This window comes from Planococcus citri, chromosome 1 (genome assembly GCF_950023065.1).
Source record: "Planococcus citri chromosome 1, ihPlaCitr1.1, whole genome shotgun sequence".
In the NCBI taxonomy this organism is placed as follows: domain Eukaryota; kingdom Metazoa; phylum Arthropoda; class Insecta; order Hemiptera; family Pseudococcidae; genus Planococcus; species Planococcus citri.
The window spans coordinates 52,150,082-52,177,046 of NC_088677.1; the positions used below are offsets into that span (position 1 = coordinate 52,150,082).

Below are 26,965 nucleotides of genomic sequence, written 5' to 3' on the forward strand. Positions count from 1 at the left end.
TTTTAATTTTTCATAACAGATTCTAAGCTTATTTCAACATGAATATTTTTTCAATTATATCGCGACAACTTTTTTGTCCAAGTAGGTATAAAAAAGCAGAACGAACAAAAAAGAATTTTAATTTCAATCATCGTCATCATTGGCACAAAAATCGTCAGAAATTTGCGGCACTCCTAAACTGAATAATTTACAGTTTTTCAAGAAATATCTGCTTCTTATTTCTGACATCAAACTCAAATATTCTCTTTCATTTTCTTCGCCATGTACATCAGCCTGTAAAAATTCATTTAAAATTTTTTTACCAATATCTCCAACGCTTATTAATTTATTATTATTTGTACCATGAAACATCCGTGGAAAAATGAGCAATGCCACTTTTTATTCTTATTTCTCATATCCTGTATGAAACTTCTTAAATCGTTTATCCATTCAAATAACATATTGAACGGAACCGGTATTACTAAAATGCCATCCATGTGATTCAAAAATACCTACGCAAAGGAAAATGAGTATCGTTATAATCCCTGAAGTTGAATAATATGAAACGGATCATCATCATCATCACCATCATCATACTTGAGTTTTACCGTAAGCCCACTCGTCCATATTGTTATCTTGCACCCTTTGATATGAATTTGTTAAACTGGCAATGAGCATGTTGATGACGACAATTATCATTGTAAATGCAAATGCTAAGCGAAAAATAATGAGTTCATCATTCAAAATGTTGATTTTCCAATTTCCAAAAAATATAAAAAATATACCAGTAAACAAAATAAATCCGGTAGCTTCTGTTAAATAATGCTCATTTCCATTTTCTATTACTAATTCGGCAGATGATCTCTCGGATAAACCAAACATTGACCAATATAACGTTAATAATGTCTGCCAAAATGATATAAAAGAATCGCCTTGCTTTTTACTTTCACCATCCGTACCATTGTATTTCATACCCTCATAGTACGAATATAAATTATTCACACCTGGAAAAAAGAAACAGCGATGAGCACTAGTTATCCACTTCAAGTCGACAAATACGAATGAAACTTACCAACGCCAAATGCGACCAGAAATATTATGATTACTACTATAAATCTCAGGCAGTCTTTCAACATGGATGCCAACGACATCTAAATGAATCGAAATGGGTGGTTAGGTAGGTATTAAATTAAAAGACACACGAAATGTGTTGCCTAGTTAAGAATATTTTGTACAGGTAAATTTTCAATACTTGTAGAGGTCCAAAAATTGGATGTAGCTGTATTAAGAATAAAATTTTGAGAAAGGCCATGAAAATAGCAAAAACCAGAGCTGATTCAGCGATTAATATCGGTTCCAGTGGTGGCCAATCTTTTCTTGGTATTGATATGTTTCCAGGTCCTATATTATAAGTAAGGAAAGCAATGATCCAGCATGTTATTGTGATTAAAAGAAAGATGAGCATGATCAATTCCCATCTACAAAACAAAAATGGAATTTAAATTTGATTAGGAATGTATCGACATATAAAGTTATATACAAACACAATATCAAATCATGTTTAGACTAGTTTAGACTATTTAAAAATTTAAGACGGTTGTCATTGGTATACTGGTGATTTTGGTTTCGTTGATGAAGCCATTCAAAAGTCAAAACTGCTCGAAATTCTGATTGGGTACCTAGTGTTAATAATATTTGATACCTACCTGACGAAAATTTTAATTTCAAAATTGTACCAGTCAATCACCTGGACTTGTATTTCTTTTTTCATAGTTTTTAGAAATGTGTAGGTAGGTAGGTATTAAATCTGTTTGCGACAGACATTAAAAAATTGCAAAAAAACAACACTAATACGAATTCAAATTTTGAGAGCTTCCACGATTATATAGATTAAAAACTGTAACCACCAACTTGATCTTAATTACTTCTCAATTAAAGCAATTATTGTTTATACGAGTATGATAGGCACTCAGATAAAAATATCAAACTTTACATATTCCAGTTGAATCTGAAAAATCTTGCAACCCCTTGCAGCATCAATAAACGCATCGTTCTCCATAGATATCCGAAAGTAAATAAAATTACAAATGGTTCTGCATCTACACAAAAAAACTGCATGTCAATTCTACTTGTAAATTTTAAAATGATTTGGAAGACGTTTACTTCACAAAGACAATTTTGGAATCAAAATACTCACACGTTGTAGGAAACCCTCTGTTCATAGTTTTACGATCAATGTTATTCTCCCACGTTAAAATGAATAAAAATATAATAAACATGATGCTGCTGTCCACAAATAGTATAACTGGAGATTCCTTTTGATGAACTAACCACGAATTGTTAGGATGGAATGCAGTTAAAAACGCCATCAAAGGTATGCAAAATATTCTTGTGGATATTTTCAATAGTCTCCTTTTTAACGAACATCGTTTCCAGTTGAAATTACCATACCAGTTGTTCTCAAGAACCTATAAAATTCAATCAGTCAAATTATGCCTTATCTAGTCAGGAGTTGATGTTGATACCTAGTTCCTACCTGTTGAACGTGGATATTGCCAATGAATTCTTTGTTTTCGTATATCATCGCCATTGTCAGTCTAGGATAACGTGTTTTTCCGCTGTAAACCCAACCTTCTCTTCGCTTCAAAATTATATCTACTTCTCGAGTATTGTTAGTCTGATCTGAAACAAATAGGTACATAATAGGTTTTTGGACGATGTGTTCTGTAAGTTACGGAGATAGGTACTGACTTTATTCAAATTTCTCTTACCCATTAATTCACTCGAAAATCGAGCAAGGTTACTAGCAATAATTTCATATTCCCTGGACGAAGTTGTGTCAAAATCTGACCAGTTTTTCAAATCCTTATATAATCTTAAAGCTGTTAAAATCGGATCTTTCGAAGTAATGCAAATATACGCCGGATTACTAATTGCTCTGAATAAAGCTATTCTTTTATCAACTAAAACCAATTTATCGGATTCCTCGCGAGGGTTGCTGAAAAGTGATAAAATTCATCTCATTATAAGCAATAATCCAAGATAATGTTCAAAATGACCGATTTATCTACTTGCACTTCTCGCTACACGCACAATACATATCATGTGGTTTTTCCAGCTTATGGTTACGCTTTATCAGCATTTTAATCATATTGTAATGGCCGTAAAGAGCTGCCAACATTAAAGGAGTCATATACGGCGGATAAGCCGAAGATCCTTCTACGCCTTTGAATTCAGCTTGTTTGTTGGACACTCTGATTCTGTCGAGTAACAGAACAGCGAATTCTAGATTATTTTCAGCTATTGCCAGTAACGCAGCGTCGCGTATTCTGATATTTGGTTGTTCCAGTAAGAATTTTACTATTGGAACGCAGTTCAACTTCACTGCTAAATGCAAAGCTGTGATTCCCTGTGAATAATGGAAGTTGAGTTCAGTAACTTTTTAAAAATTAAAGTAGGTAACATTGCACGAGTCAACGTTTTATAAATGGACTATTTTTTCAAGTACAAACAGAAAGTGACAATTTTATAATACCTACCTTCCAAATTGGTAACTTACCCTGTGATCTTTGGTATTGATGTCATACTTCGGATTTTCCTGGAGAAATTGTTTTAAACCGTCTAAGTCGCAACTTTTGGTCAATGTTAAAACATCCTTTTTCCATTCAGACATTTTTCAGCGATTCGCAATGAACTAAACCATCGAAACAAATTTATTCGACAAATTTCATTAGTCTTCATAAATATTTCCCACGTTTTTATCAAATCAAAAATCATAGAACTGGGCAGATAAGTAGAGGGAACGTTATGAGCAACCGCATATTTGTTCAATTCACCCTCAATCGAACAATATCCACACCTCCATCAAGTGTTTTTCTCTCTTTTTAATTAAAATAAAAAAATCTACAGAAAGCAACGGCAGATAATTTAAGTAGCCTCGTAGTATTTAGAAATTTAATAGGTACATAAAGGTAACAATTATAAACTTACTACGTAACTAAGTATTTTGATGGACAATTCGTATAAATAAAAAAAAATTATCAAATACTTTGAAAAACAAAAAAGAAAAAAAAAACAAGAATACGCAAAAATATAAAATTACCTAAATTAAAAAAGCGACAAGCATAATACTTTTTACATCATTATACAGATAAGTGATAAATATTAAGTCAACGGGAACGCATTTACGCATTGAAATCGTTACAAAAAGATCAATAAATGTACGTATTTTACATCTGAGCTTAAGAATATGACAGATTTATAGCAATAGCAAATTGCTTGGAATTGTTGCACGTATTCTCTAATTCGGTTAATACGATACGAACTATGTTAGGTACATTGATTCCATCCACAAATTCTTATATAATTAAGAAACCTCGTATAGCAGTCTTTAGCCACGTTGAAAATGCGTGATCGCTTTTAAGCGACTCGTGTCTATGGAAAATTACCAGATTATATTTTAAATATTAAGTAATTTGGTTAAATGGAACTACTGAATACTGCAATTTTTATTGCGATTCATTAAATGACCACGCGATACGTCATTTTCTATTTCGTTGTCATCTTCGATACTGTAAATAAAATTGTAAATTAAAAACTATTTTAGAATTTTTTTAACTCGAGGAGATTTTGAAGAACTTACGCTTTTTCTTGAGAATCCAAATGATGGACAAGTTCATCTCTTTTGTTCACTATATTTAATAATTCGTTCAAGAGTAAATCTTCACGTAATTTTTGTTCTTCGGTTTTTTGCCAATCTGTACACAAGTCAAATGATAGGTTAAAAAATAATGATTTACGACTACATATTTTAACAATGAAACTGGTTTTTGTTTAGTTATTACCATCGATGTAAATTATGCTACGTAATTCACGCGTCAGCAATTCAAATCTTCTTTCTAAATCGTCTTCTTTCTCTCTGTAATAGATAATGATGTTGGAAAAATTAACGAGTTGTTTCGAAGATTTTTCCAATGTCCTTGACATAAACAAAATATACTTACAGAATGTTCAGCTGCATTTGTCTACGAAGCAAAGCATTTTTTTTATTGACTAGAGTAAACCATTGCGCCATTAGTAATTCCTCCCTCTCTCTATCATTACCTGAGAGAAATACGATAAAAATTATTTTACGGAATATAGAAATCATACCGATTAGTACCATAATTTCAAAAAAGTATACCAGATTCCATAATTTTCCTTAAATATTTCTCTAAAACATCGGCTTGTTTATCGATCTGTTTTTGTTCTCTTTCCAACGCTTGTAATTCGTTTTGTAAATAATTAACGTTCGTCTTCGGTTTCTAAAAACAACAAAAACGAATACATATATTTGGGAACTGACACTATGCCTACTCAGGCTAACTGCAATCAAAATCTCAAGATAATTTACCAGGGAATTTGTTACTTTGGCGGGCACTTGTTTTTCAGGAGAGATACGTTCCATGAGCGATGTGAATGAATGAAGAGGAGTAGCGGGCGTGCTCCGTTGGATATTATTTTCGGTGTCTATTCGATCTAGTTCCTAGAAAATTCGAAAAATTCGTGTATTTTTTTCAAACATCATCTTGGTTTAAATAAATTTTGAAAATTATCACGCGAGGTCATTTACCTTGCCCGGAGAAGGAGTACTGATACCATTGGCTTGTTTTTTAAGTACACCAAGAGGATCTGTTGGAGTTTTATCGCTTCCATCAGAACCTGGAATTTGAAAATTGAAAACAAGCTTTAACACTGATATTCTTTTTTTTTTTAATTTTCAAACGTTGAAAAAAAGTTGGTAATAATTATTTTGAATGCAACAATTCTTTAAATCAACTGTTTTCTATATCAAGTATATCTTTTCATTTAAAAAATAATGTTCCCAACAAATAACATGAAAAATTTGTTGATTTTTCATCTTTTGAATTATTTTGTCCCACTTTAAAAAATTTCTAATAACAAAGCTGAAAAAAATTACCAGGAGATGGGCTGCCTTCTACAGCACCTTTTCTAGCATCAGCCATAAGTTTTCTTGCCCGTTCTCTCAACTCTTGTTGCCTACCTTGTTCATCCTGAAAGAAGTATTAAAAGGCTCAAATCAGAGTAACAAATTAAACGTATTTCAATCTGACATACACTCACCTTGTTAAGTAATACACATAATTATGTATTTACATTCCCAGATATTCTACATTTGTTTAAGTATACAATAAAACAAAACATGCAACCCACAACATACCTGAGTTTGTACGGGAGACTGAGGCAAAGATCTTTTGGTATTATTACGCCTAGCATTTTCCAAAAGTTGTTTGGCTCGTAGTCTCAACTCCTCTTGACGTCTTTCAGTTAAATGCTGTTAGCACACGAAGCATGCGTGACCCCAAAAATGAGTTTAAAATTTACAAGTGTTAATGACACGATTAAAAAAAATACCACACATGAACATCATTCACAAACATGAATTACCCGCGAAAATAAATACATCGTTAAAAAATACACAAAGTAATGAGAACACGTTAAAATCATTTTTTATATTCGATAATTTACCTGCTGTTTATGATGCGAGTTGCGATCTAGGTCATCATTAGCGCTATTAGGACTTGAAACTTCTCTCATGGGTGAACGTTTGAAAATATTGTTCTGTAAATGTCCATTTATTAGGAACACCTTCGAAATAAATCAATTTAATGAGGATACAACTTACCTCTGTCGAATGTGATCTGCTAATAGGGGCACTTCCTGAATTTTTGCATTTTTCCGAACTACAATTTAAGAAAATATATACATCTTTCGATAACATTATTTCTAATTCAAAAGTTGTAATATTATTTACCCCTCGTCATCATCCGAACTGAAGGTCTCCGATGATGGTTGTCTGGAGTTGAAGAATACTTTAGCTGGAGAATTCGCCGGAGGAGGAGATTTACTCTAAAAATCAATGATCAAATAGAAATTGCCCTAATATAAAATATTTTTTGAAAAAATATTTCAAAAACGCAACCTACTTTTTCTCTCGAGTGGTATTTATCTTTGGTGGGAGAAAGTACTTTCTCTAGGATACTTTTAGAACTCGATCTAATAAGTTCTTTAACAGTTGAAGGCGATCTATCGCCATCTTGATTGTCAAATGATCGTAATTTTAAACCTAAAGCTGTTTTTCCAGTAGATCGACTGTTCTCACGGAACTCTTCGTTGGAATCGCCAAATCTGTGGGAGGAAAATTTGCATTGAGGTTTTATCGTGATAGAAACAACACCGACGACATTGTTGCGATAAAAATGCGATACTGGCGGAAATTAAAATATTATTTCCGTTGGTAATCGCACCGATAACATTATTTTCCAACCTTTTGTTGATACTTTTAGAATTCCGACGCTCAGTCGCCGCTTCCTTTTTATGCATATTTCGTATCTCTTGGCCGAATAATTCCGATATATTTGTATCCGTATCCGTATCGAATCTACCAATCTTGTAGGATGATTCGTCCGTGGTTTTGCCAATTTGTTGCACCTCTAATTCGTGTCCTACACATTGAAATAAATTTCGTAATAGTCGAGGTCATTTTTGATAAGAGTGTGAATCAAATTACACCTTTTCATACCTGTAAAATGAGCTCTTAACTGATACAAATACGTCATGACGGCTAATTTATCAGGTACTGTGAGTAAATCCATATCGGCAGGTTCGATTACGCGATTAATTCCGAGTAATTCACCAGCATCAAAAGCTTTCTTACAATTTCCCCGAATATCGTGAGGTGTAAGCGAGTCGAAATCGCTGTAAATAAACGGACACGAGTTGAGAATATTTTTCGAAAAATTTAAATTTGATAAAAATTTACTTAGTACGAACATTAAATCCGGACGAAAATGGTGTATAATGGCGCAAAATGCTAAACCATTTCTCCATGAGGTGGTCAAATTTGTCACTTTGACACCAGGATACTGATGGGTTATATCTTTACACCATTGTAACAAATCTTGTCCAGGTGTGCTGTCTGTTGTCTTATGACCGGCTTTTTTCGTTTCCTACATCATGAAAGAAAATTAAAAAAACGTAGAAATACGTCTGGAAAATATTATACGAAAAAGGAACGGCGACGAAAATAATTACTTGATTCAAAAGCAGCGGTTTGAGATTCTGACGAGCATATTTGTTATCATTATTGGTCAATATATCACTGCAATAAATGTAAATCGAAATTAATAAAATTTTTCTATGAGTAGGCAGCTTAACAAGGGCAAGAGCACAATTACCAAGTAGAGGAAGAGTTATGATTAAGTTCATCGTGTGCACTGTTACGTCTTGTATTGCTTTTAAAGAGAGAGTCGTCTTTCGAAATATTGTCAGTGTTTTCGTTGCCATCCTCCGGTATGGTATTCGAGGTAATTGACATTTTCTCACTATGGGTGGTAGGTGTAATGTCATCTTTTGGAAATGATAGTATACTTGTGCCTGTTTTTAAAAAATTAATGAAGTATTAATAAACGATGAACAAATGCACAGAGAATTTTTTTTCAGAGATAAATATTAAATAAATACCACTGATCGGTGTACTAGTGAAGTCAGACCCACTCAAGCTGTTGGTAAGCATTTCTAATTGACTCGTTATACCAGCCACTTCGGCTAAACTGTCTTTGCTGTCATCCACTGGAGAAAAAATAAAATATTTTGTATTATTAAAATGAAATAAAGCAAAAATAATATCATACCGTTGTACAGAAAAAAATTCGATTAAAATTACGATGAAACACTTCGAATGACTCACTATCTTTCTCCTCTTCTTCGTCAAAATCTTCCAATGTTGCAATATCATTATTATTCGTTGTACTAACCAAACTTGCCATACTCTGCATGTCTTCATCTCTACACACAGAAAAGTATCAAAATTATGATTCAATAAAACCAAATCTATCATTCCAGCAGTCATTAGAATTGAAAAATCTTCTACGAGAAAAATTTGCACGTACGTTGCTTTGCCTTCGCGGATAAATACAGATGACAATGTACATTCTAAAGTTGCCGAGACGATTTTTTTGGTCATGGGTTTAAATAAAAGCTGAAGTTCGTGTTGGGTTGAATCGAAGCCAGCGTATTTTTTCATATTTACGTTTACGCTGGCCAATTGCCTTCTTTTTCCCATGGTGCTCACCTGAAGAAAATGAAAATATTATACATTTATTTTGAAGCTATATGAAGAAAATTATCGTTGAAATTACATACGATGTAATATAAAAATTCATTATTATCGTTTACTCGTATCTTATCACCAACAAGCATACAAGAACGACGTTGGAAGAATAAAAATAAAAATATTTCATTACGAATAAATTATCTTATTTACACCGAATTGAGATTGTTTCAACGATAATTGGAAAGAAATTTCTATCACGTAACACATCGGCTTCATTAGTGAACAATATAAAATATAATTCTTTTGTCGCAGTGATTATTTCTGAGAACCGGTGATGACTTTTAAAGCATAAATCATCGATGATGTAATAACTTACGTCTTCGATGATAAAGGTCCATTCTTTGTCTTCTAATTCGTGCGTTCTAGGGTCTTTAAATAGTGTTACAGATACATCTTTGTTTTCTGGAACGGTCCAAATGACTAGTCCTCTCAAAGGATCCTTCATTGTAGGCTCCCATGGTAAAGGTTCCGTAGCAACTCGACGACTTTTACGACACCACACAACGCTTATTTTATTAGGTGTCCTGGAATTGATAATTTCGCATTAATTTTTTTTTCTATTTGTAGGACAAATCGAATGAAAGTTTCATACCATTTCGGAGTAGTCTCGACACTGACGAGATGATAAGAAACGGTGAACTGAAACCTCGCAGCTCTTTTGTTAACTCTTTGAAGTCTTTTCCAAACTGAACTCATAGTGTTTCACTCTTGCATATCCTTACGCACTAAAAAACTACCGTGCTAAATTAATTTCCGTATTTAATTTCTACACTCGAATTCGATACGTTAATGACATCGTAATTTAATACCATCGAACAAAGTGAGGTTTTGTAGGGTTTCATGAGTACACAACAGATGAAAAGAAATTTCGTTTATTTGCGTTCGCTTCAAATTAACCTATGCACCTCATTTCCGCTACAACGATGTAAATTTTCGCCTTTTGTATCAAAACAAAGACTGAACTAAGAATAGGCGTCTTAATTTAAATATTTTTTTAAAGCGTAATTTTTATTTACTACCTCGTATTAGATAAGGGACAAATTTTCAACTTCAGGTTATTTGGCACCAAAAAAAAAATTCGATTGTGAAAATCTTGGCTGATCGTCAAATTTTACATCACGCGAAAACGTATCGGAAATGATTATATTTTTCGCGAGATGAATATCGCATGCAATCGATTACATTGAGTTATTTATAAATGAGAAAAAAACTGGTTAGCATTAGCATCTTGGTAAACAACAATTCAACACTGAGTCTAAATAGCCCGAAACATAATTTTAATGATTACCTTCTGATTTGTGACGTCTGCTAAGGTCAGAAGGCAAATGTTCCAATTAATCCAATTTACGAATTGCAGTCGGAATATCTTCTGTAAGGCCTTTCATAGTCGAAACAAAAAGAACTGGAACGGAAATTCGATTGCGTTAATTTCATCTCATATAGTACAAGTATTTATTTGTTGATATTTTGCTCGATTACGTGAGGAAAATTACCATCGTATGAAAAACTAATACTAAAACTACAACAAAAACATAAGAAGATGCACGGGCAATTACGAATAATTTGTTTCTAAATATCAGATGTCATGCGTTTTTCGTCTTATTTGCAAAATTTTATTGATAAGTAGCAGGCTTACCAACACGCCCTTTGTTCATTAACGAGATTGATTTTTACGTTATTACATTTCAAAAATTTTACTTCACGATAATTGAATGAAAATTTTAATGTAATTATGAAAATATAATTCGTAACCCTTTGAACAAAATTTTTAATCAATATTTTTCTAAAAAGTTTTTTGATAATTCGGATTTTTTAAAGGACACCAAGTTTTTCTGCAAACCAGGTACTTGAAATTGTGATTACCAAGTAATTAAAAATTTATACGCTAGGTTCGCTAACTAACCTTCATCCTCATTGGTTTCAAAAAAACAAGGCTTCGTAAACTAGAAAACTTTGGCGTTTGGATCCTTTTCAAATCGCAAAGAATGAAGATGATAAGCGAAGTTTGAGTATTATTGAGCTTTGAGCTTTGAGCATAAACAATTTCGTTTCGTCGACGAAAATCAATTTGCAAAGCTCAGTACGTATTATACAGCAGTTTTAATATAATTTTTGGCCATTGAAATTTCGTCGCCCGTTTACTAAAGTCACGTGTGATAACGAAATAGTTGTGAAATGGTTCCATTTTTATATTCACGGTCAATATTTCTACTATAGTGCCCTCGCCCAATGTTATAGATTTTGTTTCAAAATCTCAACGTTTTAATCGTCTACATTCGAATCATTTTATCGTTATTTTATCGAGAAGTTCTATTCGAAGTTGATTTGCTTGAATAAGTATAGGTAAGTTATTACATATATCATTTTTTATAACATTATTTTTATTGTCGACGGTCGTTTACAGGATGTGCTTATTTTCTAATGATTAGCTAGTTCATTTTTGTCAAGACAAACACGCTATAAATTGCTGTAACGACGTCGTTATTATTCAATCATTTGCGCATTTATAGTTCTCGCAGGAGTAAACGACAAACGTAATTTTATTTAGCGTATCCAATCCGTGTAATTTTTGTAAATTTGTTTGTCTGGCATAAAAAGTTTGACCTCTTGAATGTACCAAAGTTGACATTCCTACTAATTTTTCATTTTTTTTTTTAAAAAAACGCATCTTTGTCATGTTAATTATGGCATTCCACAATCGCAATTCATTTAACGTACTCAGATCCTTTGATTTTCAATACGTGGAACTTTTCAAGATTGCACCGGCAACTCCCGAAATATCCTTATCTTTTTGAATGAAAAATCATTTAATCGTTTAATCGAATTTTTTATTTTTGTTTACCAATGATTAAAAGTTCAATGTTCAGTATCAAGCAGACGGTGAATTTAAAAAACCAGTCTGGTACTTGAACAATGATATCGTAAACGTAGACGTAAAATTATCCCAATGGTAACACGTTAAAATGGGAAAATAATTAGCTCGTAAAAACTTCCGAATTGTTTTTTGAAATTATTAATTTTTAGAATTAGTCGTGGGAAATTGCTGATTCAATGAGTTGTTTCATACCTGAAAAAAAACCATTTAGATTAAATTTTTATCTACGAATATACATATTACGATAATGAACCAGTCTCTTCACGGCAATAAGTATTACGTTATAAAAAGATAAGGTTGTTGATAAGATAGTCTTTTATTCGAAAAGAATGCTGTAATTCGAAAATATTTTACATTAGTGGGAAAACGATTCGTAATGTTGAGCAGTTTGTATATTTTTTTCTTTCTATTTATAACTCGTCTGTTTTTTCATTTTACAGATTGGCAAATATGGGTATCCTTCAGCATAGGACCGTAAAACGAGTTATTTCTTCCGAAATTCAGCGAAGATGTTTCAGCGTTTCGCCTTTATCAGCTTCTGGTTCTCAAGTACCGATGAGTAAATTCGATACAGCCAGCTTACCGTATGAAAAACTAGAGAAAATTTTAAAAGCTGTTCGCGACAAGCTGAAACGTCCGTTAACATTATCTGAGAAAGTACTATATTCTCATTTGGACAATCCTCATGAACAAGACGTAACTCGAGGCGTATCTTACCTCAGACTGCGGCCAGATCGTGTTGCTATGCAAGATGCCACAGCTCAGATGGCTATGTTACAATTTATTTCATCCGGATTGCCGCGTGTAGCTGTACCCTCGACCATCCACTGCGATCACTTGATTCAGGCCCAAGTCGGAGGTGATAAAGATTTGGAACGGGCTAAAAATATCAACAAAGAAGTGTACGATTTTTTGCAAACCGCGGGTGCCAAATACGGCGTAGGATTTTGGAAACCAGGTTCGGGAATCATTCATCAAATCATCCTGGAAAATTACGCTTTCCCCGGCTTATTGATGATCGGTACTGATTCTCATACTCCAAATGGAGGCGGTCTTGGCGGTCTTTGTATTGGAGTAGGAGGTGCGGACGCCGTTGATGTAATGGCTGATATCCCGTGGGAATTGAAATGCCCCAAGGTCATCGGTGTCAAATTGACCGGAGCTATGAAAGGATGGACTTCGCCGAAGGATATCATTCTTAAAGTAGCCGATATTCTGACCGTAAAAGGTGGTACCGGTGCTATTATCGAATACCACGGCCCCGGTGTTGATAATATCTCATGTACCGGTATGGGTACCATTTGTAACATGGGTGCTGAAATTGGAGCCACTACTTCGATTTTCCCGTTCAACAAACGTATGGGAGATTATTTGAAATCCACCAACAGATCGAAAATCGCCGATGCGGCTGAACAACATCGTCCTACGTTATTCACGCCGGATGCTGGATGCGAGTACGATCAATTGATCGAAATAGACTTGAATACGTTGGAACCTCACGTAAACGGTCCATTTACCCCCGATTTGGCTAACCCGATCTCTAAACTGGGTGAAAATGCCAAAAAAGCAGGCTGGCCGACCGATATCAAAGTTTCCCTTATCGGAAGCTGCACCAACTCCAGTTACGAAGATATGGCTCGATGCGCTAGTATCGCTAAAGAAGCGATGGCTCATGGGCGCAAATCTAAAATCCCGTTCAATATTACTCCCGGTTCGGAACAAATTCGTGCCACTATCGAACGCGACGGTATAGCCGAAATCTTCCGTAAATTCGGCGGTACTGTTTTGGCCAACGCTTGCGGTCCGTGTATCGGTCAATGGGATCGTAAAGATGTGAAAAAAGGAGACAAGAACACCATCGTTACTTCCTACAATCGTAACTTCACCGGGCGTAACGACGCTAATCCAGCTACCCACTGTTTCGTCACCTCGCCCGAATTGTGTACTGCTCTCGCCATCGAAGCCTCTTTGGAATTCGATCCGTCCAAGGATACCATCAAGGGAGCCGACGGAAAAGAATTCAAACTCAGTAATCCGTTCGGAGATGAATTACCTCCGCGTGGATTCGATCCCGGTGAAGATACCTATCAAGCCCCTCCTTCCGATGGTAGTGGCGTTAGAGTAAACGTTGATCCGAAATCCGAACGATTGCAATTGTTAGAACCTTTCGACGTTTGGGATGGCAAAGATTTCAACGAATTACGTATCTTGATCAAGGTTAAAGGTAAATGCACCACCGATCATATTTCAGCCGCCGGTCCATGGTTGAAATTCCGAGGTCATTTGGATAACATCTCGAATAATATGTTCTTGACTGCCACTAACGCCGAAAATGGCGAATTAAATAAAATCAAAAATCGTCTAACAAACGAATGGGGCGCGGTTCCCGATGTAGCCAGGGCTTACAAAGCGGCCGGAGAGAAATGGGTGGCCGTCGGTGACGAGAACTACGGAGAAGGCAGTAGCAGGGAGCACGCTGCGTTGGAACCGAGACATTTAGGAGGTCGTGCCATCATAGTCAAATCGTTCGCTAGAATTCACGAGACCAATTTGAAAAAGCAAGGTTTATTACCGTTGACTTTTGCCAACCCGGCTGATTACGATAAAATTCAACCCACCGATAGAATTTCGTTAGTCGGTCTGAAAGGTTTAGCTCCAGGTAAACCAGTCAAGTGCATCATTAAACACGAAGACGGTAAAACCGAAGAAATCAGTTTGAATCATACCATGAACGAACAACAAATCGAATGGTTTAAAGCCGGTAGCGCTTTGAATCGTATGAAACAATTAGCGAAAAAATAATATCGCACGAGGCGCCGATGTTGTTTACTTTACGACAATATTAGTTAATTCAGTTCGCTTATTTAATCATGTTTTAGAATGCAGTTGTTGCGCTGTGATCCGGTGCACTTTCTCTCCTCTTGTTTGAATTTCAACCTGAAATTTGGATATTCCCACATTACTCGGTTAGCGACCAATTCCAATCAATGCGGGTCTTAATTTCGACTTAATCGAAGAATATCTCAACGGCATTGATTTTGAGCAAGAGGAGAGAAGATAAAAATGAAATAATTGTGATTAAACTTGCTGACACATTTTTGAAAGAAAAAAATACAACAAAACAAATCGATCCACATAAACAAATGATTTCATTGAATTAGTTACCTTTTTAAACGATTCAGTTTTAAGTTATAAATCGAGTTTTAATTACGCGTGTACGTTTTTTTTTTTTTTTTTTACTCAAATTTCGTCTATATTGTTCTTGTTCCTCCGAGAGTCATTAGTATTTCGAAATTGTACTTCGTTATATTATTTTTAATTATTACGTATTTTAAAATGTACTATATTGTTTTTAAAAGTATTTATCTTATTCATTTCTTGTTGTAACGTGGATCGGATTGTTGTGATATTAATATAATTGTATATAATCGTATTTCTCTATGTGTCTTTCATTTTTAGGAACATTTTTTAGTTGTGATGTACCTTGGAAATAGTTTGTTTTGTAGATGAAAACGAAAAATTTCAAAAGTCACCTCGACTAGTATTATATTCAAGTATTAATTCATGTTATTATCATCCCGGTTCTCGATTTATCTTGGCATCTAGAAATGTTGTAATTTAACTTTCAGTTTTAATATACATACATAGTTTTCTTTCCTTTTTTTTGAATTATTTTTTATTGTTGTTGGCAATTATCTGATATACTCACTTTTTTGTGCACTCGAATCTGTTAATCATCGCATCGCTATATTCTTTGTCTTCCTGTAAAATAAATACTGCCATCGTGAAAGACACGTTTCACTTTTCTGACTATATTGTCATGATGCTCGTTCTTTTTTTCTGATTTTTTCACTGTTTATATTAGTAACAGTAGCTGAGTTATGTTTTGAAAATTGCCACTGTGCGAAATAAAATATTAGATTCTATATTGCTTTGCGTAAAGTAATTTATAAAAGTGGCTAACTTAAAACGATTGGTAAATAATGAGAATACTGATTCTTGGAAATCATAGAAAATTGGAAAACTTTCTACAAAGTGATAGTTGAAATTTTTATAAAATTTTGGGAACAATGTTGATGATATGTTTCTAGTTTCTAACGTTCGCAGTCTTCCCATAAATAGGTACTAGATCCCTATTACTTTTAATCAAATTTCAGCGTTGATTTTGAGTAATCTAATTTCATCCGTTCTACAGGTCCGCCATTTGCGTCATTCTACCTATTATTTGTAAGATATTCACAATTTACAATTCACCGTAGCGTGAATTATTGATTAGAACTATTTTTTCACAGGTACATACAAGGAAGAGGTACCATAGGGCCGGTAATTTCTTTTTTTTTTAAATTTTAATTTCTGATAGTGAGTTGAAATGCGGCGCATAATACATGCATAATACACACCTCAGTGCTCACGTCTATCTATACAGTACATATTTACTCATTTATTTCTATTTCAAGCAAAGTTATACAATACTTCTCGTATGGTACCAACCTCCTTGAAATTTCACTCACAATTATTGTGAGATTGCGTGAGCTTACGCGGTACCCAAGTTACCTGCCGAATATCTATTACCTCTCCTCTACAATACTCGACTGTTTCTACTTTGCTAAATCCTCATTGCTATGAGTATAATCCATCGATCATTGTAAAATAAAACGATCAATGTGAAAAACGCAAGCATTGTTTATATAAGTATGTAGCATGGGTGTACCTATCATTTAAGCTACAAATTAGTATTATCTCTCGAGTTTTTTCTTTCAAATTGTTTCTGGCGCTGAGCTGCTTCTTCTTTATCAACATTTCAGCACGATTATCGATTATTCTTGATGAATTAATACTTCATGGGTTATAAATTTGCCACTGTAAGGATAACACCCCAGGTGTGGCTTGATTGATGGGTAATTGAAATCAAGAGTTTGTCGATAACTCTCTGAAAAAAGCGACGAGGCGATTCGCTACAAAAATGTTTTTCTCTTTCTGTACCGAAATGGTTTGTAATTTTCCAAAATACTTACCTACTTATTTGCCATGTTTATCATCCGATTTCAAAATTTACGAGTGGTCACAGAGATTTGATAACAAACAAATAAAACATATAAGCTGCAGCATTAGGATATCAGATATCTACCGTTATAGAGTTAATGCCGTTTTCAAGTTCCGGATTAAATTTTTACTAGAAATCTCACCAACTTTTATGGTAATAAACACTTGATACAGATCATTTGAACAAGTATCCGGTACCATATATATTATGGTAGTTCTTCGAGAGAATATTACTTTGTGGTGAACCAGTTACCTACTTAGCTGCAGTGAAGTTATTGCTGTATTTTTTACTGTAGAACTTAACTAAATATATCCTTCGTGAAGAAAGTACCTATACTACACAGGACTATATACCGAGGTAACTTAGTTAATAATTTGCAAAATGCCTAAATTAGGTAGGTACCTATCATTTTCTATTCAAGTATTCGTAACAATCCGTTGTTGCTTTCTTCAACAGGTACCTACAGTTCGAGAATAATGAAACTGCTGTATTGGTTACTGGTATTTCAAAGTGCCATTTTATACTCAGAATGCGCATTGCCAAAAAAAACTTTGGAATGGTGGCAAACATCCCTTATATATCAAATATATCCTAGATCGTTCAAAGATAGCAATGGCGATGGAGTAGGTGATATTGCAGGTATGCATAACCACATAGATACTAGTATAGGTACCCTACTTCGTTCATTTATTTCAATCTTTAAAATTTATGTCGAATCCAATACCTACGTTGCAGGAATTAGTCAAAAATTAACCTACCTCAAACAACTCGGAGTAGGAGCAATATGGCTCTCTCCTATATTCACTTCGCCTATGGTTGATTTCGGTTATGATATTTCCAATTACAGAGAAATAGAACCTATTTTCGGAACTATGGAAGATTTTGATATTATGCTCAGAAAAGCTCATCGTAAAGGTAAGCTTTATCAGTACCTATTTTGCTGCGTTCAAAGTTACGTGTCTCATTCATTTCATAATTTTCTCTTCATAAAGGTTTGAAAGTGATTCTCGATTATGTACCCAATCACACCAGCGATAAGCACGAATGGTTCCAAAAATCGGTCAAAAGTATTAAACCTTATACTCATTACTACATTTGGAAGGATGCAAAATACGTGAAAGGAAAACGACATCCTCCAAATAACTGGGTAGGTACAATTGTATCATTATTAAGTAGGTCTATATTTACTAAAGCAAACAAATTCAACAAGTAAGTTAGACTAGTACTTACCTACATATCACAAAAAAATGAATGTAAGATTACATTGATATAACTTAGGCCTATAGTTTTTTTCAAGGTAAAATACTTTCTTACTAAATTCAATCATGAAAACTTTATTTACAGATTTCAGCTTTTGGTAAAAGTGCTTGGGAATGGAATGAAGAAAGAGGCCAATATTATTTACATCAATTTGCTGTTCAACAACCTGATCTGAATTATCGCAATCCAGTCGTTTATGAAGAAATGAAGGCAAATTTTTACTCTTGTTTTTTTATAAGAACACCTATCAATTTTTCGTAACTATGAAAATTTTCTACAGAATATCTTAATTTACTGGTTGGACAAAGGAGTCGACGGATTTCGTTTAGATGCTGTAAATTTCATTTATGAAGATAAGAATTACCCAGATGAACCTCTTTCTAACAAACCAAATGTCAGACCAGAAGAATACGAATATCTCAATCACATATACAGCGTCAACCAAGAAGAAACTTATAAAGTACTGCAGGACTGGAGAGCTATTTTAGACAAATATTCAAAACGAGGAAGGGAAAGGTTGCGTTTTTGAAATCTGTTTTGTTTTTTTTGGGCAAGGAAACATTTTTAAATTTGAAAATAACCCTGTTTCAGATTCATGATGTCGGAGGCTTACGCAGATCTCGACACGGTGATGAAATTTTACGGTACGAAAGAAAATCCAGCAGCTCATCTACCATTCAATTTTCTATTTATCGATACGCTAAAACGATCGAGCAACGGCACTAACGTAGCGCAACAAATACAATCGTGGTACTCAAAAATGCCCTCATATGGCTGGGCCAACTGGGTGGTAGGTATCAGTTCTGGTTTCAGTTTTCCGTTATCATTTTTTTGCGAGAAAATGAGAAATCACCCATTAAGTACATCATTATGTATTACATGTATGTACATACAAAACTATATAGTATATCTTGCTTTCTCAAAAAAAAAAAGGTAGAAAACAACAAGAGTGCGTTGTTCATATGCTAAAATCACTTCAAATTTTGATTTCTATTACAAATAAGCGAACATTAATTGATGATATAAATTCAGATAGGAAATCACGACAATTCAAGACCTGCTAGCAGATATGGCCAATACTTGATTGATGGATTGCATATGATCCAACTACTTCTTCCCGGAACACCAATTGTTTATAATGGAGACGAGCTGGGGATGGAAGATACATTTATAAGATGGGATCAGACGGTAGATCCAAGAGCATTGTATGCCGGACCTTATCGATACCTGGAATTTTCCAGAGATATATGCAGAACACCCTTTCACTGGGATGACTCTGAAAATGCAGGTAAGCGCTCCTTCGAAAAAAAAATATAATAGGTAACAATTACAAAAGTACTTATCTATACCGACACAAACATATTTTGTTTTCATATTAAAAATTTTCGTTGTAGGATTTACCACTGGTTTGAATACGTGGTTACCAGTAAATCCAGGTTATTGGAAAGTCAATGTGCAAGAGCAGAGTAAAATAGCAAATCGCATTACGCATTTGCAAGTTTTTAGAGAAATAGCCCGTTTAAGAAAAAATATCGTTTTTCAAAAAGGCGACTTTCATATGAACGTAATTGACGAATGGATTCTAGTATTTTTCAGGTAAGAAATATTCAAATATTCAATCTTTTAAAAAATATCCATGTTTGATACAATAAATACCTAGGTACTTTCAAGAGAATCACGAAAAAAAAAACGCAAGATTTTGGCAAAATATCATGGAGACTTTCGGACCATTTTGTCGAAATCTTTCGATTTCTTTTCAAGATTTATCCCACATCCCACTATACCTGCTCACTCACTCTAAAATTTTGTCAACATTTTTTCAAAATGTAACACTTTTTTTTCTTTTTCAAAAGAGACTACTGAAAAGAACAGATATTTTTAGTGCATCTAGATAACTAATTCACATTGCATACACTTGAGAATTTTTTTTGTCCATTATAAAAATGATGTTGCAGTTTGAGTTCGAACTTTGAACTATTCAATCAAATTTTTGCTTCTGTAAAAACCTGATTTCTGATGGAAAAAATGAGTTGAAATATGATACAGTTTTACGTTATACACACAGCCTACTAATTCATAAATCCCGATGCTCATCGTGAAATTTTCATTTCTGTTTTTTTTTCTTTAGAACATTCGTCGACCATTCCACATTCATCGTAGCGGTCAATTTCGGAAGTGAAATTATAATAACTGATTTGCAGAAAACACGTCCATCGTTACCTGATACTTTGAAAGTAGTTGTACCAAGCGTCAATTCTGATTATCAGATTGGGTACGAAAATTATTGCAATTTTGATTTTGCGACTTAAGTATTAATTTCATTTTTTTATTTAGGCAAGTTATATCCACAAATAATATTAAACTCAGACCCAAAGCGGGTATAGTGATGACTACCAGTGAAGTTGACATGGAAGCAGATGATAGTACGCACCCTCCAGGAATGATCGCAACGACTACTACAGCTTCCCCCATAAAAAATACAACAGAAACCTCAAATGACGGAAATGATCACGAAGACTAAATTTTAAAATAATAGGCTCAGAATACCTTAACATCCAAAAAAGAACACAAATCTTACTCATCTTCTCAACTTATTTATAGTATAAAATAAAAATGTACAAAGTGACATGTAAAACGAAATTAATATAAACTGGCACATATTTAGTTATTTACAATAATTAAAATACTCACCCACCAACCACCCTCTTCTTTAAAAAATTTTCGTTCATCCTTACAAAACTTCAGTTTCTTTCTTTGATTTTTTCTAGTTGATCAACTTGAGAAAATATTTTAATACTTGTACGTGTAGTAGGAAAATAGAAAAAAGAGACTAGTTGTAGATTCCTTAAGGCGCATGGTGACAATTAACCACGAACGATTCGCTTATTTTGACACAATATTTTGATTTTTCACTTTAATATCAGTTCCTTCGACTTTATAAGACTCGTACATGTATTTCCTTTTTTGCCTAAAAAAAAAAAAATACATCGGCTCAGCATATGACGAAATGATTTCTGAACACAAGCTTCAACATTGGCTATTCAAAAGCAATCAAGTGAAACCGACCTGCATTCCGGACCACATTTTGTCGATCTGCATTTTACACAAGGAAAGAAACATCCGCAACAATTTTCTTCTAAACAATCGCAAAGATCTTTACCACTGGAAATCAATAATCCTTTGTCGGTGTATAAGCATTCTTGAGTCCTCCTCTCTCGCTTTCTGAAATGTAACCGGTGTGTTTGTGAATATAAAATTTATACACAATACATCATGGCATATGAAGTAAATACTTATTAGAATACCCTGATTTACTTACTTCATTGCTCAAATTCTTGCGATTATTAATCGTTTCGGTTATAATAATTATAAATTATTCTTTTAATATATAAGGATAATCGTAATCGTTTGCACCTCTAGACTAGAATTATCTAGAATCTAGAATGGACATTAGTACTGATAACTAAAGTGCTTTACTGATAACGTATGTGCTCTGTTTACAAACGTAGAGCTTGACAAAAAAAATAGATGTCTCTGCTCTTTCAAGTCCAGCGCTGTCTAACGACTGAATATGAAACACTCAACAATAAAGACAACTTTTTATATTTTTTTGGGAAGAAATGGTGTCAAATAAGTTGCCTATACGACTTGCCGTAAATACATACAATAGGTACAAGACAAGCTTATCTCCGATCTCGTAAGTGTATGCTTTGGATTTGGATAACAGGGGTGAGGTTCGCAGATTTCTCTAAAAAATCATGAAGTCAGAAGTTATTCTGAATTTTCAAAGCGCTAATGCTAATACGTAGGTAGAAAGGTAGATTTTTTTGCTGTACTCATTAAAAAATGAATTGATGAGATTATATAATCAAAAATTCACACCTTAATCTTCAATATTTTAAACCATCTAATAATCGTATTAAAAGAATACATACTCAGACAATTTTATATGTTTTATTACGCTAAAAGGAAGCAACAATAACAAGAAGATTGATTATTTAATATATACATTTAAATTAAAATTTGCACTCTTTCATGATGAGCTCTTAATAGCGATAGTGGTGTAATATAAGTATATAACATTTAAACGTTAACTTTTTCTGATTATGTAATTCACAACGATAGCGTTAAAATCAATGAACTTATAAAATAAATAGGACTAGCTCTATGCTGATCTACCTTATCATAAAAAAAATGACTAGCATGTGTCAAACAAAACTCACGTATCAAGAGAGCTAGCCCTAAATTCTTTCACAAATACGCGAAATGAAAAAAAGTCATCATACATCTAAATTATCAAATAAAGGAATGTTATACGCGACAAAAACAAAAAAACAGTTAAAACAAAGAAGACACAACGTGTTTGAATTTAAATAAAAAATAGGTATTCATTTTTTAAAATATAATATTTAGTACAAAAATTCGTCGTTGTTGGTATAATAATGATAATTGTTAGGTACCTACTCTTAGTATTTTTTTTTCTTCAGTTCTTCTCGTACAATTGTGTGCTTCGTATAAAACGATGTTAAAAATTTCCTATGTTTTTTTTTTTTTTTAATCATTATAACGTTATACGCGATGAAATATATAAGTTTCGTGTTGACACGAAGTAAAACATACTTAAAAATTTACGCAAAAATGTACACTTAGTAAAAAATCATAAATTTCTTATATGGTAACTACTAAACTAGTTAACAAATAAGTTATTCAACAAATTCTCATAATATCGATCAAATTGCCTGCTTTGTTATCTATTTTAATACATTAATTACTTCTACGTTGACTAGATTTTGTTTTATAATTTGTTTTTTTTTATTATTATTTTAAACACTATGTAGACATTTAACAAACGCAATTTCAAGTCAAACTATTTGTTTCAAATGTTAACTACTAACGATAATATCTTAAACCTTAAACATTTGAACTAAAAATAAAATAAATAAACTGGTTTTATAGCAAAAGGAAAAATAAAAATCGCTGACTGTTTAGTTTTTTTCTTTCTTTTCTGTCAATAACGGACTGCTTTATGAAGATATAGAAAAAATGCATTGGCAATTTCGTGAATTACATTACATTTCGTCTCTTACAGAATAAACTAAGTTTTAAAAAAAATTATATATAACAATATCATTTTTATGTACAATCTATTGTCAGCACGATATAAACTTGCCTCGCCTTATTCTCTTATACATTTCCTTTGCATTGATATATACAAATCACGTGGTCATCTTGATTTTTTCTTAAAAATCCACGTTTATCTCACTTAACAAATTTAACGTTAGCCTACATAGGTTTTAAATTAATATCTACAACAATGAATGCACATTTAACAAAACAAATAGCGGAGTATTCTAGAAGGGGAGAAAACGAAAAAAAAAAACAATAAAAAACACAATACAATGGAACTAGTCGTCGTATTCGCATTTATCATATTTTTTATAAAAACAAAACAAAAAATAAAATAAAAACAAACAAAAAAATTTTTTAAATAAAAATAAAATCGTGACCCTATGTTTTAATTTTTAAACACGAAGAGAAAACATACTTAAAAATAAATATATAAATTTAAATGAGCGCATATGCTCCCTCAAGGAAAATAAAAATTATAGACCCAAGTCCGTAAAATTCGCTTTTCTATAATTAATCACGCTTGTAATTCGTCATTACATCGCTACAACTTACTGAATAATTTTTTAAATTATTAAGTTTCAGTTCAAAGGGGGAGGGGGACATGCAAAACAATCACAAAAAATAGAAAGAAAATAATACAGGATTGGTCATCTTTTTAAAAGACTACGCAATGTAACGGCTTCGTTTATTTTCTTTCTTATACGGCAATCTTTTTTGTGGGTTTTTAAATCGGATGTTACGTATATAAAGTAAAGGTATAAAGGCCATCACACTGCGTAAAAAAGTTCACTCTCGTTGGCTCGAAATTATTCCATGAATTTTCTTTTTTCATAATTTCGTGTTTTCCTTCCTTCAATTGAAATCTTCGACGTAATTTTTATAATATCACATTACGATGATTTTCATTTTCAAATTTAATTTCTAATATAAAGTTGCACTTTGGACTTTCTGAAGTTATATTGTTATTAGAATGTAGGTATATTTAGGTATATTAAATTGGTGTTGAAATTCGGACTGATTATTTTTTTTCTTTAACATAAAAAATCGAAAAGATCGATTGACAATATTAAGCTTAACGATTACGCGTAAAAAAATACGATAAGTTATTAATCTCGAACATATAATTTTTCTTGATTGTGTAATAGGCCCTAAAATACAACAATTCAACGTCACATCATAAGATACATAAAGATAATATAAATACATAAAACTAATAACTAGCCATGAAATATTATAGTATAAATTTCAAGTACAACGTTGATGTTTGTATCTTAGTCTTACATACATATATAAGTAGGTATTCGATAATGCCAAAAATTTCTTCAAGCTTTGATTTCCATTTATCCAAAACGTAAAAACCCTATTGCATAAAATGTATTTTCATAAAAATGACAAAATGAAAAAAAAATGTATACTGACGACCTATTCATTATAATCGATAAATAAAATATAAAAAACAATTTAAAATCAGGATTCACACCGAAGATTTTGCGACAGAGAATATTGCTTCAGTCAATAACGATTTTTTTTTTTTTTCGGTAACTATCGCTCTACTTGATTTTAAATATAGTTTGCTTATTTACTAAATAACTACGGCGTTCATCTATTCGCGTCTAGTAACGAAAAAACAAAAAAATAACATAAAAAATGTTTTAATTAAAAAAAAAAAAATGATAAAGGAAAAGCTATAATTAAACACGGGGAATTTTGATCGATGAACAACAACTTGGGTGAATGCGTTTTTGTGTAGGATGTGGTTATTTTAAATCAGTAATACTGTTCACATAAATCTAAATTTTTAATGAGGCAGTGTCACTTTCGTTTGAAAATTCACCAAATTCAACCTTCGCATATTCACGCAGCTACTAATGATTGAAAAAATTTTTTATTCCTAAAAGCTTTTTAATTTATTACTAAGTCCGCATCTGTTCTTTTGAGTTCTGGTGGCAAATCATTTTAATCAATCATTAATTCAAAATGAACGGAGCCTCTTCTGTCGTGACGATCATATTCGATATTCTTAGCCCAAGCTTTGCACTCGACGTTTATTAGTACACCCTCTGTAAAATAGAATTGAGTAATTAGTAGAATCAGTCGCGTGAAAAATACATTATACAGGACACAGGTACAGTGTTAATAAAATTGCATAACTAGTTCGCCGTAAATACTGAGATTCATTCCGTTACTTTTAACAATTAAAGATTAAGTCGAGTCGAGTCGAGTCTTGAGATTCAACTCAATTTTTTCAGGAGTTACTCCCTAGTAACACAACTGCCATGATTTTTGTTCGAGCCTTTTGGGTGTTGGCAGCCAGAGAAAGGATTAAAATTTTCACTCATTGTAAAACTAGAGAAAAACTCTTTTCAAATAACATATCTCCTAAACTTATAAAATTCCTACAAGATATCAATGTATACCATTTACTTTAGTGTGTCGTTACTTTAAGTTATTATCAAACATTGAAGGTGTGTATCTCTCTAGACTGCTGAACTTTGAGAATATCAGTTTAGGGTGTTTCAAATTGAATAAACAGAAGATTCAAAATCAGTAAACGAAATTGGAGACGTAAAAATTAAATTTTCAAGCCGAAAACTCATTAGCTCAACTTTTCACAATATAATATGGAAAAATTGGAAGGTATTGTTTAAACATTTGTGAAAAGTACAGTGAAGACTCTTTAATGTTCAAAATGAGACCTTCCTCAGGAGGCACTAAAGGTCGCCAACTTTGATCGGTATATTCAAAAAAATTGACGTAAGTATTTATAACGAATGAGTACTTACTGGTAGGTTTTTCGAACCAAACAGCAACAAGAGGACTCAAATAACCTTTGGCATTTGAAAATGGAAAATAAAAACCAGGAAATCCGGGTGATGGAAACATGCTAATTGGTCCGATGTGCTCTCTATCGGCGGCATTTTCACCTTCGCATGAAACCCATACTGTGTTCATCTGCAAAATGCATTAAAGAAATTACATATAGGTAAATAACAAAGACTAAGGAGAACTTTCTACAAAAAGCTTACAACAAATTTTATTGAAACTGAAAATTTGATTACAAAAGACGTTTACATGATTATATTTTTCCATTCTCTCTGAATTTTCAGTAATTATGACCTAACTATTCCAGCATGGAGGTGCCAATCATAAAGACAGTTTGTGGTAAGTATCAATTCCAAAAAGCTTTGACGCATTCATGATGGCATCGGCACTCAAGCATTGTGATTTTAATCAATTAGGCATCATAACGATTGATTGACACGGGCAATCATCATTTTGAGGCACTTAAGAATGCCAAATGTAGCCGCAGAGGACAGAATAAATTAACACAATACCAACCTCATAGCGGTTTCTGTCTTCGATGTTTTTAATTTTCAATTTCAAATGGTTTGGCATTTTTTCCGGTAGAATTTTGGAATCATTATAATATTCTGGAATCCAATTGAAAATCTGGAAAGGTGTACAATGACTTCTATTAGCACTTTGGTCACGTGATTTTATA

General features: G+C 33.0%; 5 protein-coding genes across 9 annotated transcripts in view; 2 read left to right on the forward strand and 3 right to left on the reverse strand.

Annotated features, from left to right (window-relative positions):
• Positions 1–20: 20 nt before the first annotated feature.
• Positions 21–3,405, reverse strand: LOC135832634 (short transient receptor potential channel 4-like). The gene is made up of 10 exons (XM_065346005.1): positions 2,751–3,405; positions 2,516–2,661; positions 2,177–2,447; positions 1,973–2,078; positions 1,232–1,457; positions 1,052–1,130; positions 765–983; positions 577–692; positions 342–491; positions 21–273 (listed from the first exon to the last, which is right to left on the reverse strand). The coding sequence occupies exons 1-10, from the start codon at positions 2,752–2,754 to the stop codon at positions 124–126; spliced, it is 1,467 nt and encodes a 488-aa protein (XP_065202077.1). The 5' UTR covers positions 2,755–3,405; the 3' UTR covers positions 21–123.
• Positions 3,406–3,919: 514 nt separating this feature from the next.
• Ehbp1 (Eps15 homology domain containing protein-binding protein 1) lies at positions 3,920–10,938 on the reverse strand. Of its 5 annotated transcripts, none has more exons than XM_065346008.1 (25): positions 10,791–10,938; positions 10,443–10,556; positions 9,747–9,887; positions 9,471–9,678; positions 8,931–9,112; positions 8,729–8,826; positions 8,503–8,610; positions 8,217–8,415; positions 8,074–8,140; positions 7,813–7,988; positions 7,562–7,737; positions 7,307–7,484; positions 6,966–7,167; positions 6,794–6,888; positions 6,665–6,722; positions 6,508–6,600; positions 6,200–6,313; positions 5,939–6,032; positions 5,591–5,679; positions 5,372–5,503; positions 5,162–5,282; positions 4,983–5,082; positions 4,824–4,897; positions 4,622–4,736; positions 3,920–4,550 (listed from the first exon to the last, which is right to left on the reverse strand). In XM_065346008.1, the coding sequence occupies exons 3-25, from the start codon at positions 9,848–9,850 to the stop codon at positions 4,469–4,471; spliced, it is 2,865 nt and encodes a 954-aa protein (XP_065202080.1). In that variant the 5' UTR covers positions 9,851–9,887; positions 10,443–10,556; positions 10,791–10,938; the 3' UTR covers positions 3,920–4,468. The 5 variants fall into 5 exon arrangements, with proteins under 5 accessions (XP_065202080.1, XP_065202078.1, XP_065202082.1 ...); XM_065346006.1 differs by lacking the exon at positions 10,791–10,938 and adding an exon at positions 10,648–10,784; XM_065346010.1 differs by lacking the exons at positions 10,443–10,556; positions 10,791–10,938 and adding an exon at positions 10,174–10,410.
• A 224-nt stretch (positions 10,939–11,162) lies between these two features.
• LOC135832637 (probable aconitate hydratase, mitochondrial) lies at positions 11,163–15,819 on the forward strand. Its single transcript, XM_065346013.1, has 2 exons — positions 11,163–11,497; positions 12,470–15,819. The coding sequence occupies exon 2, from the start codon at positions 12,480–12,482 to the stop codon at positions 14,829–14,831; it is 2,352 nt and encodes a 783-aa protein (XP_065202085.1). The 5' UTR covers positions 11,163–11,497; positions 12,470–12,479; the 3' UTR covers positions 14,832–15,819.
• A 1,433-nt stretch (positions 15,820–17,252) lies between these two features.
• Positions 17,253–20,993, forward strand: LOC135832638 (alpha-glucosidase-like). Its single transcript, XM_065346014.1, has 11 exons — positions 17,253–17,430; positions 17,530–17,712; positions 17,809–17,988; positions 18,066–18,220; positions 18,418–18,543; positions 18,614–18,849; positions 18,925–19,123; positions 19,366–19,621; positions 19,728–19,929; positions 20,462–20,605; positions 20,668–20,993. The coding sequence occupies exons 2-11, from the start codon at positions 17,550–17,552 to the stop codon at positions 20,852–20,854; spliced, it is 1,848 nt and encodes a 615-aa protein (XP_065202086.1). The 5' UTR covers positions 17,253–17,430; positions 17,530–17,549; the 3' UTR covers positions 20,855–20,993.
• A 1,278-nt stretch (positions 20,994–22,271) lies between these two features.
• The window catches only part of nrv3 (nervana 3), a 63,682-nt gene continuing 58,988 nt past the window's right edge, over positions 22,272–26,965 (reverse strand). Inside the window, exons 5-7 of the mRNA XM_065346015.1 lie at positions 26,803–26,913; positions 26,247–26,415; positions 22,272–25,523 (exon numbers count right to left, since the gene is read on the reverse strand). Of these exons, the coding sequence (XP_065202087.1) occupies positions 25,420–25,523; positions 26,247–26,415; positions 26,803–26,913 (384 nt within the window). The 3' untranslated portion in view covers positions 22,272–25,419. The remainder of the gene's footprint in view (positions 25,524–26,246; positions 26,416–26,802; positions 26,914–26,965) is intronic.